Below are 15,573 nucleotides of genomic sequence, written 5' to 3' on the forward strand. Positions count from 1 at the left end.
GGGTCATTATTCATCCAGGACAAAAGGACTGATGAGTAACGTGTGCTTATTCATCCAGGCTCTCGGTGCCAAAGGAAAAAAGATCCCCTGCCAGCTGCACGTCTGCCCAACGAAGCATCCAATGATCGGTGCTCGTTAATCTCGGGAACAGCCAGAAATCGTCGCCTCGCCTTTTTAGCTTTTCCGCTGACCGCTCGAAGGTACTCATGTCTTTAGTAGCAGCGTTTAGTGACTTTCTGTGGGCGTATAGGCCCTTTGTGTTTAGGGCCGATGGGGAATTCCCTTTGGGAGAGATTTCTATGGAGCAATTGAGAAAGATGAATTAGAATTGAGATTTATGGGTTAATATTATTTACTGGTTTTATTTTATTTATTCTGTTTTGTTTTGATTTATTATATTGCCTTTTTTATTTTTATTTTTTTATTTCTGATTTTCTTAGTTTATTTTTATTTTCGATTTTTTATTGTTTCTATCAGATTATACACTGGTACCTGAGGCACTCTCACGATTTCCCTGAATCATCCCGAAAGATATATGGAGTTCCCCCTCCCTCTTCATCTGGTCTTTCCCTCCTCCAGAATCCAACGGATCTGAGCTTCAAACTCTTTTTTAGCAAAGAGGCTTCTCCTGATCACAAGAGACCTCTTCTTTCCCCTTAACGAGAATCGATCTTCTTCTTTCCTCCCCTCGACTTGGCCACTACCACCTTACTTCCTCTTCTACATATTCTTCTCCACTACCGACCTTACTTTCTACTCTTATCCTTTTTTATAAACTTCTTCATTGTCTATACCTTTTACATCCAATCATCCTATCTCTCTCCCTCATCTCTACTTGTCCTCATTTCATCATCAATCAAATCCAACCACCCAAATAAAAAACCCCGCACGTTTTTTCCGTACAATCAGATTACACACCGCCTCTTGACTACTATCACGGCGCTTGTCTCCAAACAACCTTTTTCATTCTTCATTTTTATCGTATACACACATATTCACAGTCATGGCAAGGTATTCTCAACCGTCATTTGACTTCTACCAACAATCACCTTCAAATTTGGATGCAAAGCCTTCATTTCCCGAGGAAGACGAGATGAGTGTATTGGATGATAAGATTCTCGACTCGACGTCCCCCGAACTTTCTTCTTCCGTTGCCGATCACCGGCGCTCTTCATATGATCATGCACCGGATGCTTTCTCGCATCGTGATTCAGTCTGGTCCGATTTCTCTCAGTCCGTTCACAGCAGCCAATCCCGGCATAACTCCCATGTTGGCCATCATCTTTTCGAGTCCGCTCCGAATGGTTTCATGAGACTGGATGGTGCTCCCCACCCAGCCACCGCGTACGGCCAGCAGGCATCTTGGGCTCTTTCCAAGGAGACTGGCTCATGTACACCCGCCGCCATGTACGACCACCATTTCCCATCGGACCTCGACAACGGTTCGTCGGCGCCATTTTCGGGGGGTGCTGTTGGTCCGGTGAGCACTATCAACATCCCATCCATGTCCTACCGCCCCGGGATGGCCTTTGCGCATCCCGGTGCTGTGGCCATGTCCCCGCAGTCCAGTCAAGGATGGATGCCTGCGTCCACCGACATGCCGGATGCTGTTGCTCGCACCACCAAGAGCCCTACTTATCGGAATAGCTCTCCCCTGAGCATCCGACGGGATGGAATTAGGAAGAAGAACGCTCGTTTTGAGATCCCAGCAGAGCGGACGTTAAGCAACATCGACCAGCTAATCGCCCAATCGACGAATGAGGAGGAGATCAAGGAACTGAAGCAACAGAAGCGGTTACTGAGGAACCGTCAAGCTGCGTAAGTAGAACCCTCACTAGCTGTCCAGCTTTATGGTTCACTAACAATTACACTTAGTTTGGATTCGCGCCAACGAAAGAAGCTGCATACTGAGAAGCTGGAGGAAGAGAAGAAGCAGTTCACCCAGATCATCAGCGACCTCGAGGAGGACTTGCAAAACATGAGGCTACGGGAGGCTGAGCTTATGCGCGAGAAGAACGAATTGTTCGGTACGCAGCAGGAGCTCTACCACCATCTCAACAATATGGCAATGGAAAAGGAGGAACTGATTCGGGTGCATACCTTGGAGACAGCCGAGCTTCGCAAGAAGAACAATATCCTCAAGGAAACCGTGGAAAAGCTTGAGAGACATGCCAGACCCTCTGCCTCCAATATGGCAACTGACTTCTCTGACTTCGAGAACCTCACCATGGACAACACTTCCTGGGAGGAACTTACCATGGTCAACAGTCTCTCCCTCGAGGCTGATCCAGTTACTAGCGCTCCTGCCAACGAGAGAAGCACAGAGAAATCTGCGAACAGCGACTACCCCTTCAGCTGGAACGCTTTCTACATGTGTCTTCTGTTTGGTGCCTTCATCGCCTCCAACGGTACTTCTCTTTCTGCTCGTGCTATTCCGCAGCTGTCGGAGGAATACCGTGCGGAGTCTGCCAACGTTCTCAAGGCTGTCTTGTCGTCTTCCCCACCAGAACTTGCACAGCCTTCGAACCAGCCGGCCGTCTCTGCGTCGGCTGGTCCGCTGCCGACAACCATCAGTGGGGCGGAGATGGCTCAGATGACTGCAGGCACTGCCCCCTCGTCCAACCTAGATGAGCTCCACAACTCTTTGGCGATGCCTACTAAGGCGCAGGAACAGGAGCAGGTCTTCTCTCTCAATGCTGACCAGTACAACTCCTTGACCACTTATGATGGCAACGGCGCCGAATACAAGCCGCAACAGGCTTCCCACCTCCAACAAGCGTTGGCTGTGATGCGGGGCAATGTTGCTCAGAAGATGCCCAACAAAGCCACCTCTGATGTCTACTCGAGATCGCTCATGTGGGATCGAGTTCCTGAAAAGGTAATCCAGGACTTCCGACGGATGGTCCAGGAATACGGTGTTTCTCCCGTCAAGGAAGAACAATCCTGCTTCAGTCAATCCTAAGTAGCATAGCCGGACAAGCCTGAAGTCACCGTACACCAACCATCTCCTCACCAAGTCTAGAGAAAGCCACCTTGCCTAGCCTTCCTTCAAAGCAAAACGACCTCATCGTTTCCTCTGCTTCATTTCACCTCTCTCGTCTTCTTTCGTTTGCAAACCAGTTTACTCTAGCGCTTTTTTATTTTTACGGATATACGACGATTAAACCAGACATTAGCCATATGCATGCATAGACAGCTTACCATTTACTTCGACTGGATATATTTAACCGACTAGCTCTTCATTGACCTCGTCTCACAATTTAGCGATGTGTTTATATTTTTTTTTCGCGCCCCTTCGGAATTTTCGGCGTATATATGATTTACCGTTTGCTCGGGTTGGGTTTGGGAATGAATCTCACGGAAAGTCAGAAACATATTACATCTATGTATACTCAATCTTCTTGTGTGTTCTTCTTTCATGATTTTGTTTATGAGTTTCCGGGGAGGCATGATCTTATTTAACGCTGGACGCTGTTTCCAGTCTGAAAACAGCAAAACGGTCCCACAGAACGACCTTTTTGATGAGCATTGCATTGATTATGGTTCAGGAAATATTGTTTTACTCTTGTTATTTTTGTGTTTGGTTGCATTGCGAGTGAGCTGAACTGGGCTAAGGGTGGCTACCTTGTTACGATTATTATTATGATATGACTGATATGTTCTACGATGAAAAATGCCTGCTAATGTTTTATGTTGATGCTGCTTTCTGGACAGTTGGGCCACGACATATACGTGGCCCTTTTTACATGCCTTGGTTCTATTTCATTTCCTTTGTCAAATATTTCTATATGGGTCTCCTCTCAAAGAGGTTGGCCTTTGCTTCTGCACATGGCTTTACTGTTGGGCGTTCGCCCGTGTCATTCATTCCTTTGAATTATATTTCCTTTGTCAATCAAATCTATGTAATATGAAATCATAATTTGCATCACATACTTCTAATCTCTTGGATCAATTAATCACGCTACGAGACTCACAGCCTCTTGGGTTCCCAGGTCTTGAATCTATAGATATCAGTACAACAGCACAAGGGTACTTACAGTACTCTCCCTTACCATCTGCAGAAGGTGTATAAGCACTGCACAATGACATCTTTACATGTAGCCATACATGAACCTCACCTACCTTTAATCCGATCACTATGAGTCTTTTGAATTTCAACCTATACACATTACTTTTTACTTTCTAGAGATCATGTACAGCACGGATATATATAGATGGATAGTTTCACACCGAATTCCTAGCATCTATTCATAGTCTCAAATAGAAAAGCGTGAAGTATCCCTCAGAGCAAGAACTCAAAATGCATACTCAAACTGTCACTTAGTCATAAGCCCACCAGCAACAGGTCATACAACTAATGGACGCGGTAAGGACACAAGGCATCCAAATGCGAGAGAAGCAACAGTAGATTGACAAATATAGCAAAGTACCGTGGTCAATATTACATCAACTAATTAAAAGAGGGAATCAAAAATGACAAACCAAATAAAGTGAAATAAAAAAAAAATGAGAAATACACACTAAGCAAAAGTACCGATGGTATAGATTGGGTTGCCATCAAAATGAGGCTGGCATTGGGTCATCAACATTCGTTCCAAGTCACTTGGTTAAAGGTTAGATCATATTAGCACGTTCCATTTGTGGTACACAGGATGGATCGTGAATAGCAATGAAGTGAAAGGTAGGTGTGCAGCGTGCTCCCCTATAGGCTACCCCAATCATCAGGGCGATGATCTCCCCCCTCGTCCTATGAGTGAAGACGTTTGGCTGGCTGACCTCGGTAGCTGAGCGATAACTCTATCTCCGGTTATGTAGTCGAGAGTCATCTGATGAGCAAAGAGACGGGCCCATAGACGGGGTTTCTTGGTGGAACGAGGCTGTAAGGTACCGGGAGCATTCGGCTCACTTGGGATCGTACTTCTCTTTCCATATCCTGTAATGCGAGTAGCGAGCATGTCAGCCTAAAATTCGGACAATCCGTAGGTAGGTAGGGGTGGGCATTGTGGTTGGTTGTAGGCGTGAGAGCGGTTTGCATGGCGCAGCTGTAAAGATGCAATGAGAGCCTATCGATTGAAGCGCTGCCGCTGATCCCTGGCATGATATCTGCAGGTGATAGCGAAGCGCGAATCCATACAGGCGGCACTTCACCACATTCTTGACAACCTTTGCAGAGGAAATGCCCAAGATCCAAAAATAAAAATAATTAACCAAGGGTCGCCCTAACGTACCAAGAATTCCCAACTAATTTACTTCCTTTCTGTTCGGCCAATCGGTAATATTTAGCAGCCGCGAACTAAACATTAGAGGGATTGGGTTAGTCAACTGGACAAGCAGGAGTTCCCAAGGGGACCAAGCGCAAGAGTGATGCGAATATTGATGCCCAAGCAACGAGACCATGATGACCAGGGTAGGTATAGCAAAAGTCCTGGAGTTTGTACCCTCGCCAGAAGGATGCGCACGACGCAATCAAACGTACCTTATCTTTTTTCCCGCCAAAACCCTCTAGGTAACACCACGCGACCTCATTCATGGCGTCAGTGTCACCTAGATTCGCGGCCGTTTCGAAGTACTGTCGCGCAGCCGCAGGGTCTTTCTTGACTCCCCAGCCGTTGCGGAAGCAGTTACCCAACTCAAAAATAGCAAGGACCAATTCTCCCTTAGCTGCACCGCCCTTTTTGATGCCTGCTTGGAGAGCCTGGGACTCAATCAATGCCGAATTAGATGCCGCAGCCGAGAGATAGGTCACCGCCTGTTCTTCCGATTTGGGGCATCCCCATCCATGCCTGGAGACAAGTCCAGTTAGAACGTGTCCAGTACGCGGAAGAGTGAAAGGTAGCACTAAAGGGTAGGGTGTTGATGGGAGGACTCAAAAGAATCTAAATTGCTGTATAATTCCTACCTTAGTGCGAGGCCATATAGTACTTGACTCAGTGCATTGTTTGCGCCGTTGGGATCTGCCAACCGACGAAACATCTCCGTTGACTTCTCCAGTTCTGCAAAGGTAGCTTGTATTAGTGCATGTCTACGAATGCCTCTGTTATGGCTTATTCCCTACCTCCAGCTTCATGGAGCCGAATCGCTTCTTGGATGTTCACCTATGCATGGCGTTAGTCTCCAAACTAGCAATCAACACAACCGCAACTGCCGTGTATCGCTTACATCTCCTTGAGGGTCACTCAAACCACTTCGACTAGAGCTCCTTGACCGCGAATCTATACTATTTCTTCCAAAGCCCGGCGAAGTAGGTGATAACGGAGATCCAAGGTTCGGATTGCGCTGCACTAAGACCGTTGCTCGTTTCTCCCATTGAGCTTCTCTCTCCTGCTCATCGCCTTTCACATTATTTATCTGCGGAAGGTCTGACGGGATATTGGTTGAGGTAGCGATAGAATTCCGCGAGCTACCCCGATCACGATGGAGCAATTGCGACAGCCTTCTTTCGCGCGGTTGAGACGGCGGAGATCCTAGGGACTCAGATGGCGCTCTCGAACGACTGAATGGATTCAGTGACCGACGGCGCGACGAAGAGCTAGGCGGCGACACCTCGAGATGTGTGTTCTGATGGTGGTAGACATCATCGCCGTCATAGAGGGGTGGGGTGACGACTTCTTGGGAGGTGGTATCGGATCGAATAATTTGAGGCACCGGGCTCAGAAACGAGGAAGGGACACCAGCCGCATATTGGTCACCGGTGTCGTTGATTCTGTCCTTCTTGTGAAGTATCTCTCGCAAAGGCATTTTTGTTGCGCGTGCTGATTTATCACTCAAGAGAACTGGGGAGCGGACCTCGGTAACTAGTACCCGAATTGTTTGCAGCGTTTAATTTGAGGAATTGATAAATGTGGAGAGAAGATGACAGGCAGGAAGAAAACCGGGGAACAGTGGACGTTGAAATATCATGCCAAACACGGGCAAAAAATAACCTCAGCCTTATGGTGGAATGGTAGGGAGGCAGAAGCGCCGGGGTTGGGGCAGTGTCAAGAGATGAACCTTGTGCAAGGACAATTGATGATATTTTTAAGTTAGCCAGTGTCTGTCATGCTTTTCTTTCATCTCTGCTCTGGCCGTCTTGGCCCCCAATTGCCGTATTATAATAAGTTCTTGTCATTCTTTTCGCATCCATTGCGCTTGGTCACGCAGTTAAAGCCTTTACCCCGCGGATTACTCATGTAGATCTCTCTTGATTTATTGTATGTGTTTGGATACCATCAATGAAATGTACCGCAATCTCTCTATATCGCCGACTACTCGATTCAGAAGTCGAGCATAGAAACGGACCAGGGTTCAATGAAAGGTATTCAACAGAAAGGGTCTATCGCCTGAGATAGTTGAATGCGATGACGTCTCAATGTCTCAAAAAACATGCGTGCATTATTGTGTGGGTTTGTCAGCAGACATGCAACGAAAAGAACCTTTTATGCAGGCTAAGTTGTGGTCCACACCTTTTTGTTTCATCCAGCACAAAAGCCATCCACAAACAATCAACCATTCGTGCACTTTTTTAAATATAAGGTTAGTTCCAGTCCAGAGAGTGTATTAGTTACTTCTTGCTTTTGTTATAGTTAGGGCCTTTTTCTCTCACTTCCAACCTATGCCATTGATCATGATAACAACGCACAATAAAAACGGAAGAGACGGAAATCGAACGGCACAACAATAATGATGATGCTGATGATAATAATAATAATAATAATAATAATAAAAACTAACAGTTGACTTGTAAGACAACCAGCGTTGAGTTTGAAAAGAGCATCCTTTGCATGCCTAGTACTGAGCAGTTGAGCATTCAAGCCAGAGGCGCCGTAGTTCCCCATCCCTTGTTAATCCAGCGTTCGAAAGTTTCTTCGGACATATCGAAGGAGATCCGATTTACATTAGGGCGTTAGCTATTTTGCTTAGGAACTCGTATTGGTATGTCTAATGTAGCACAGGAAACAGATCTTTAATTTATACATATTGCTAATAGCGAGGCTATTCATGCAACGTCCATTTACTGGGCCTTGGAGGAGGTCATGATGCCTATGAGTCCAAATTAGTACTGCAGCAAACCGGCAAAAGTTGATTATATTTATATAACTTACGCTCAACATCAGCAACGCTCTGCTGGAGGATCTGCTGGAGGACCTTGGGGTTCTCAAGTTCCTTCTGGATCTTGCCGATGACAGACTCGGCAAGCTCACGCTGCTGGCGCTGCTTGACCTGACCTTCGTAGCGAACCCACGAGTCGAGAGCCTGCTTGGCCTCGTGGGCAAGGGCAGTGCGCTGCTCGAGCTCATAGGCCTGCGCCTCAAGCTGGGCGGTTTCCTTTGATCAATCGTCAGTAATCCCTTGTTTCATGAAATTCCGACGTATTGCAAAATAACGCAAGGCTGGTTTACCTTGGAAACAGCGAAGAGCTGCTTGGTGACCTCAACAACACCAGCAAGCTCCTGGACGTTGTCCATACGCTGCTTGACAGCGTTGGTGTGGTCGGCACGGGCAGCGTTCAGGATATCCTTGTGCTTCTGGACCTGGCCCTCAGCCCATTCACGGTACATGGGACCACCATACTTAGCAGCGGCGGTGAAAACGCTGAGAAGACAGAAAGCAGCAACGGTTTCCTCGTTCATGACATAGAGCTCATTGCTGATAGCGGCAATGGAGAGACCGGCAGCGGCGGAGAGGGTAGCGGTCTTGGAGACCAGGGAGTTGCCGGGGAGGGCGTCGAGAATCGACTGGGCCTTCTTCTTGGGGTCCTCGGTAGGGACGTTGGAGGCCGAACGAGACACGGTCAGGTTGGCGATAGGAGCGACGTTGCGCGTGACGGTCGGCCGGAGCCGGGCAGCACCTAACTGGGGTTAGCGACAAAAATCGAGTGTTCGATGAGGCCGGATAGAGTTGTGTGAGGCATACCAATGGCGCTCTTAGCAAGACGCGAAGCCATTGTAACGATGGGAAGACCTTGACAAGATGTGATGGATGAACGGAACTGAGGAGACTTGAAGTCGGGATGGTTTGGGCGGTGCGGGAAGACACTAGCCTACTCCAGTATAGCGTGGCTGATCGGAAAAACCGTTAACCGAGGAATTTCCAAAAATTCATGGTTTGAAGAAGAGTACATGCACCAAAAGGCGTACGATTTCCGTTTGGACTACGTTATCAAAATTTTCGGACACAATGCCTGCCCCTACGGTCGGAGCTACGAGCTCCAAGAAAAGAAAGAGCCTCAAAGAGAGCGGTGTCCCGTCGTCGAAGCGTCGTGCAGTGACAGAGAACGATAGCGCAGATGTGATGGTCGAAATCTCTCAATTGGAAGAACAGATTTCCGAGTCGCGAAAGTACTACAACAACATCGCCAAGCTGATTTCGATGCTCAATGTGGACGAAAATTCTACCAGTCCAAATTTGGCCGTCGCAGTATCCCTCTGTCGAGTGTTCAGTAGATTGATTGCCGGTGGAGATATGGCGGAGACGAACAGAGCCGCAGAGAATGAGAAGATCATTGCAGCATGGCTGAAGGAACGCTGTCGCGAATATCAGAAGGCGCTTTCTGCCATACTGCGTGAGGGCGATACGTCTGCTAAGGTCCGTCGCTCCCAGATGGCCCCCGAGTCCAACTCAATGCTAACCCCCAAGCAGCTCACAGCCCTCACTCTCTGCATGCGCATGATCAGCGAACGTGCTACCCATATCCCTGGCGAAGATCCTCAAGTCTGGTTATCTGGTTTGTTCAAGAACGTTATCGAAGCCGTTGTCGAAACCGGCGACAGCGAGGCACTGCGGTCTGAGTTCCTTGAGAAGTTCGCAAAGGAATACGAAGACGTGCGGTTCTATACATTTGTGCAGATTGCGTATGCCACACCACCACTTTCCCTTAACAAGTCCCAAACAGTACTGACAACCCCTAAAGCGACATCGCAGGAACGAAACAAAATACAAAAACCCTTGACATCCTCATCTCCATACTATCAGCCTGCGACACGGTCCCGAGCCCCCAGCACGAATTCCAGAACTTCTATGTCAAATCCAGCAAAAAGAACAAGAAGCTCGTCTCAGTCAATTCTCACAAGAAGCGCGCCCAAGACGCTTGGCTCGCCGTCCTCCGAAACAACATTTCCGAATCCCAGAGGAAGACCCTCCTCCGCATCATGGTCCACAACATCGAGCCCTGGTTCAGCCGTCCCGAACTGCTCATGGACTTCCTAACAGACTCCTACAACGTTGGCGGCGCAACCTCCCTGCTCGCCCTCTCTGGTCTCTTCTATCTTATCCAGGAAAAGAACCTGGATTACCCCCAGTTCTACCAAAAACTCTACTCGCTCCTCGATGCCGACTTGCTCCACTCCAAACACCGTTCCCGCTTCTTTCGCTTGATGAACACTTTCCTCGCCTCCACCCATTTGCCGGCTACTCTTATCGCCAGCTTCATCAAGCGTCTCTCACGTCTTGCGCTTAACGCCCCTCCAACTGCCATTGTTGTGACCGTCCCCTTCATCTACAACCTCCTTAAATCCCACCCCACCTGCACCTTCATGCTTCACCGCGTTATCAAGGACGAGGCCAAAGCCGAATTGGAGGCTGAGGGCATAGACGACCCGTTCGATCCAGAGGAGCCCGATCCGGTTCGTACAAACGCCATAGAGAGCAGTCTATGGGAGATCCACTCCCTCCAACAACACTATCATCCCAACGTTGCCGCGATTGCACGTATCCTATCCGAGCAATTCACGAAACAGTTTTATAACCTTGAAGATTTCTTGGATTATACCTACCAGGGTATGGTGCAAGCAGAGCTGGGAACAGAGGAGAAGCCCATGAAGCGGATCCCTGTTATTGAGTATCACATCCCGAAGCGGATATTTACCGATCGAATGTTGGAAGAGGACGGAGGCGTGGATACCGCGCCGGGGAGCCTTGTCAGAGGGTTATGGGATTTTCCATAAGGGTTAAGTGCGATGCACAAGTAGATTTTCATTTTCTTCTTTAGCGTATATAATTGGACTGGTTTGATTAACATACAACAAATATAAGTTTACACATTAGAATCGTCAAAAAGTGTATCAAAATATTATTATCATTCAATCTATTTAATAGACCTCCTTACTCTAAAAGCAGGAGCTAACTGGAATAATGAATCTATCTGAACAAAACATCGCGAAGTCCCAGCATTAAAACGCCATAGCCCCAACTCCAGAACAGCAAAAGAGCCACCCAAATCAGATCTCACCAACGCCTTGCCGACCGACTATCATCGGGCCTCCAATTGTCAGCCCCATAATACCCTTCATCCAGATATTCAACCTCGGCATTATTCCCTGTATAACTCGTCAAAGGCATATAGGACCCCGAAGCCGCCGACGCTGCCCCTTGCTGCCACTGGCGATAAAGATAAGGTGAAACAGCAATCATGCCCACACCCGACTGCTGAACAAAATACTCGGGCCACATACACTCGTGCTCCTCCGCCACCGGATCTCCAGGATGATAATCGCAGAAGACGTCTAAAGCAAAGACACCCCGCTTCATGTCGTCGAAGAGCTCATCGCTCACCTTGACGGGGATGCCCTCGATATGCACGCGCATTTTGTTCAGGATGGCCTGCGCCTTCTTGCGTCGCCGTCTGCGTCGCACGCCGACTTCGTCTTCCATTTGTTCCAGCATAAGCAAAATGTCTTTCTCGGTTGGGGCGTGCGCGACGGCGTATTCCATTCGCTGAGTGAGCTGGTGGAGTTCGTTTGCGACGCTCCGGAACAGGATGTCGACCTTGGTGAGGGCGGCAGTGACTCGTGAGCCGAGGGAGCGTGCGAACGCCCGTGGATAGAGTCGCTCCCAGAAGGCGAGCCAGTAGAAGACGCCTGTTCGTGACTTGCGGAGGCGGGTGAGTTCAAGCGTTGTGATGACACTTTGGCAGAGTGCGAGGGTGTGAAGGGCTCCTCTTCTGGTGTCTTCTATGGAGGCTTGGGATTCGTCTTCATTTGTCGGTGCTGGCTCTTCGGGGCTTGGTGAGTCGGCTCGGCTGACGCTGTCTATCGATCTATAGAATCGATGTGAAGAGTCTGGTGCTGTTGATTGGGCTGGAGGCAGTTCCGTGTCGACGGTTTGCGATGGGGGTCCAGCGTGTATTGGGGCCGCTGGTAGTTGTGTTTGCAACATCCCCGTAATAGCTGACTGGACAAAAGTATTAAGATTACTAGATAGATTGAAGTCTCATATAAAGCGGAATCAAGTGATTTGCGATGTTGGTTGAGGAGAACAGAAACGAAGGACAAGTAAGATGACAATCAAACGAGTGTGGGATTAAAGAACGACTTGGCGAACTATGTCATGAGTAGAGATAAAGACATTGTTATTCTTCAGTGAATGGTGACTGAGTTGGGAAATGTAGATAAAACGACTGGTATTTGAAGGAATACAGTTTTTGTTCGAATCCATAACCACTGTGAACATCCTGAGTATGGACCACAAAGGAAGGAACGCTGGAGTGATTGGGTCGATAACGAGATAAAAGCAAATGTAACTCCATCCAGGGCCAGATGCAGCCGAATAATTCCGGAATGGAATTTTGCAGAGGAATTTGGTCTATTTAAGCGGGTCAGCGAGGGTGATAGTTTTCCATAGTCGGTATGGATGATGTTGGTTGCATTTCCGTTTTCGATATGCAACGGTCAGGCCCTAGAAATAAGGCTGAGGCGGACTGTCACCGTTACCATCCCAAAATAAAATCGAATCGATTATCTGGATTATTTTTGGAAAATATGATTCTTCCCTTGAGAAATTTCTATCCGTTCTTTGGTAGAGGCCAATCAATTGAAGAGTAATTACTCTTCATTTCAACTTCATTTGTCCTCCCAATAGACCTACCTCTCTGGACTTGTGTTTTGCCTTATTTATTCCAAATAAGATCATAAAGATAAAAAGGGGATGGGAAGAAAGTGTTTCTTGCGTACCATTTTCTTGAACCTTCTTTCTTCTCTCCGCTTACAATGTCTGATTTATACCCCCCATATCTGCAAGGGGCATTGTATGTATGTTTGCTTGGAAACACCAACGACTCCTTTGTGCTGGAAACAACCATGTACCCGTTTAGGATAAGTACGATAATTCAATACCCATGTACTAAGCTTGTAAGCTTTAATATTGATAGCGCTGGCCGGCAGATGGTCAGCTCTTGAGCATCAGACCCAAAGAAATCTAAGGAGCCCTTAGTTGGGAAAATCCACTTCTCAGACCCCCGCTTCTTCTCTCATCTTGTCGCTATTGATGAACCTGCACCGATCGAACAGCTTCTCTCTATACATCGCGTCCTCAATAGCAGTTTTAGCATCATGCTGAGGACCTTCGGCAATAGTCACGGGCGTAGTTCCATAGCGGCCACCAAAGATCTGCAATGAAAGCTTTCCCGGAAAATCATTCTGCAAGTCCTCCTTTGCAATATCAAAGAAGGTAGCAGGCCATGTCTCAACGCCACTAACATGACCTTCAGGATTGCCATTATTCACAAACTTGGCTATGGACGTACTCATGGCCCTAGCAAGCGCAAGCTCGGCAGCTGAGTTGTCTGCACTGCCCTCCAGATGTTGAACGTTCAACACATAGGGAATATCACTAAGGTGTGCAACGCGCCACATTGGGACCCCCATCATCTCAAACGCGGGTGTAAATCTTGTGGAGTTATGTTCGTATAACCAAATCTGCGATGGTTTCACGCCCCCATTTTTGAGGTATTGCCATGCAAAGTCAAGCACGGGGCAGGTGAACCAAATGTCTCTGTTCATCTGTGCTGCACGGTAGTACTGTGCAGAGATAGGGCCGTCATATTCTTTTCTGACAAGATGCTCAAAGTCTTCAGGTGGGTATAACTGTAAAAGTTTCTCCTTTGTAGAGTTAGAGAGGCTAAACAGCCACAGGCCAAAGCTGTCTAATACTTCCTGATCTGTGGAAGTCGACGGCGGCGCATACCAGGCGCCATCATTTGTCACCCAGGATGCGATCACCGGGATCCCTTTCACGAATTTCCCAGAGCGCATGAGCTGAGAAGGCCGGTCACGGATGAAGTCGCCGTCGAATGTCGGGAAGAAAAAGCCCTCGCCAAACGGTGGGCGGGCTGTTCGAGAGGTCGTTACAGAGAGATTCGTCAAAACATCAAAGGACACGTCCCGTAAGCATTCCAGAGTCTCTACAGATTGATCCTCGCCCTCTTTAGCACACCCAACTGTATTCGCGATGGCTGCTGTGTTGTTCGCGACCAAGTCTGACTTGGTGTGGAAGTTCAAGCCTGGCCCACCTGACATCATACTATAATTCCGAGTCAGCACAAAACTTTTGTTCTCTCACGATTATATTACATTGCTTGTTGAAACGGAACTCCCTTGTTCCCTTCGAATGAAGTCAAATGAAGACCAATGTCGCTGGCGCCCACGCTTTGTCCCACGACAGTCACTTGTAAACGTTGACGTTAGCCACAGCTGGTAAGCCGTCACTTAGTTGATCATATTACCTCTTCGTGGATCTCCACCAAAGACCTCAATATTATCACGGACCCCTATGATTCACGGTGTGAGATGCCTTATATTTATAAGGCGAGAAATGGAAGATAGCTACATACACTCCAAAGCTGCCCGCTGGTCACGAAGACCAGCATTCGTCTGCTTATTTTCAACCATTGCCTTGCTCGTTGCAAAGCCAAAAACTAGGTATACAGTTAGGTATATCGTCAATCCAAGGAAAGAATACATTACAGCCAAGACGATAGTTGATAGCGACGTAAATCAGTGGCTGGTCATCCGCAATAGATTGCCTTACCAACCCGTCTGGATTGTATAAGACCTCAGAGGCAGAACCTAGAACATGGCCGCCTATAACGCATTAGTATGCATCAGGAACTTAATGCATCTCCAGAAGTATTCTGTTTGCAATGTTGAACACCACTTTACCTCCATGAATCCACACCATTACCGGTAATCTCGCATCATTTCTGGTAGCATTCGGTCGAGCAACCCTCAAGCTCAAGCAATCTTCACTGATGTTTACAACCCGGCTTGTGAAAGGGAGCACATCTCCGATCCCTTGTGGGCACCAGGCTCCAGGGCGAGTGGCATCAACAACCGATCCCCTCGCGTACTGGAACGGGACGGGAGGTGCGAAGCGGCGCTTGCCCCATGGTGCATCCGCATAAAAGATATTTTGATAATGCTCAACACCTAAAGAATAGCTGCCCAGATACTTTATATCTCGAGTTGAATCGGTCACGATCGGTGGGGAAATCAATCGTCTTCCACCTGCAGTAAATTCGAGGCCTTCAGTGTTTCGGGCTAACAACCCATCAAGCCGATTGCGATAGAAAGCAAACAGGCCAGCAAATAAAGCCACCAGAACGACTAGAATAGAGTTCCAAGTTTGGGTCATGGCCGGCGTTAATGTGTTCTCCAGTATTCGGGTGTTTATATCGATTTTGCGGCGCCGTTAGGCAGCAGCATTAGATAGAGGCAAAGCCAACTGTAGGGAGATATTTTAGGGCTGGTTCAATTGTATGCCGCGTATTGGCTTCTATGAACATGACAGAAGGCAACAGGGGAGAGAAAAGCGGTGATCGAG

At 47.9% G+C, this 15,573-nt stretch overlaps 6 protein-coding genes across 6 annotated transcripts; 2 read left to right on the forward strand and 4 right to left on the reverse strand.

The window, feature by feature from the left end:
- Positions 1–1,003: 1,003 nt before the first annotated feature.
- BDV38DRAFT_279404 (putative bZIP transcription factor) lies at positions 1,004–2,962 on the forward strand (the record flags this gene model as incomplete). The annotated part of the gene is made up of 2 exons (XM_032059009.1): positions 1,004–1,818; positions 1,876–2,962. The coding sequence occupies 2 exons, from the start codon at positions 1,004–1,006 to the stop codon at positions 2,960–2,962; spliced, it is 1,902 nt and encodes a 633-aa protein (XP_031917011.1).
- Positions 2,963–4,096: 1,134 nt separating this feature from the next.
- Positions 4,097–7,043, reverse strand: BDV38DRAFT_217743 (tetratricopeptide repeat protein). The gene is made up of 6 exons (XM_032052734.1): positions 6,160–7,043; positions 6,056–6,095; positions 5,900–5,993; positions 5,477–5,783; positions 5,229–5,293; positions 4,097–5,042 (listed from the first exon to the last, which is right to left on the reverse strand). Exons 1-6 carry the CDS (start codon positions 6,736–6,738, stop codon positions 4,823–4,825), a joined length of 1,305 nt encoding a protein of 434 aa, XP_031917012.1. The 5' UTR covers positions 6,739–7,043; the 3' UTR covers positions 4,097–4,822.
- Positions 7,044–7,990: 947 nt separating this feature from the next.
- Positions 7,991–8,923, reverse strand: atp4 (F1F0 ATP synthase subunit 4; the record flags this gene model as incomplete). Its single annotated transcript, XM_032059010.1, has 4 exons — positions 7,991–8,019; positions 8,082–8,304; positions 8,379–8,827; positions 8,893–8,923. 4 exons carry the CDS (start codon positions 8,921–8,923, stop codon positions 7,991–7,993), a joined length of 732 nt encoding a protein of 243 aa, XP_031917013.1.
- A 200-nt stretch (positions 8,924–9,123) lies between these two features.
- noc4 (ribosome biosynthesis protein NOC4) lies at positions 9,124–11,006 on the forward strand. Its single transcript, XM_032053661.1, has 3 exons — positions 9,124–9,564; positions 9,619–9,830; positions 9,890–11,006. Exons 1-3 carry the CDS (start codon positions 9,157–9,159, stop codon positions 10,920–10,922), a joined length of 1,653 nt encoding a protein of 550 aa, XP_031917014.1. The 5' UTR covers positions 9,124–9,156; the 3' UTR covers positions 10,923–11,006.
- A 196-nt stretch (positions 11,007–11,202) lies between these two features.
- Positions 11,203–12,132, reverse strand: BDV38DRAFT_279408 (uncharacterized protein; the record flags this gene model as incomplete). Its single annotated transcript, XM_032059011.1, has 1 exon — positions 11,203–12,132. One exon carries the CDS (start codon positions 12,130–12,132, stop codon positions 11,203–11,205), a length of 930 nt encoding a protein of 309 aa, XP_031917015.1.
- Positions 12,133–13,032: 900 nt separating this feature from the next.
- On the reverse strand, positions 13,033–15,573 carry BDV38DRAFT_217787 (alpha/beta-hydrolase). The gene is made up of 6 exons (XM_032052735.1): positions 14,913–15,573; positions 14,718–14,834; positions 14,585–14,668; positions 14,477–14,521; positions 14,325–14,418; positions 13,033–14,274 (listed from the first exon to the last, which is right to left on the reverse strand). Exons 1-6 carry the CDS (start codon positions 15,382–15,384, stop codon positions 13,203–13,205), a joined length of 1,884 nt encoding a protein of 627 aa, XP_031917016.1. The 5' UTR covers positions 15,385–15,573; the 3' UTR covers positions 13,033–13,202.

This window comes from Aspergillus pseudotamarii (genome assembly GCF_009193445.1).
Source record: "Aspergillus pseudotamarii strain CBS 117625 unplaced genomic scaffold BDV38scaffold_9, whole genome shotgun sequence".
Classification (NCBI taxonomy): Eukaryota; Fungi; Ascomycota; class Eurotiomycetes; order Eurotiales; family Aspergillaceae; genus Aspergillus; species Aspergillus pseudotamarii.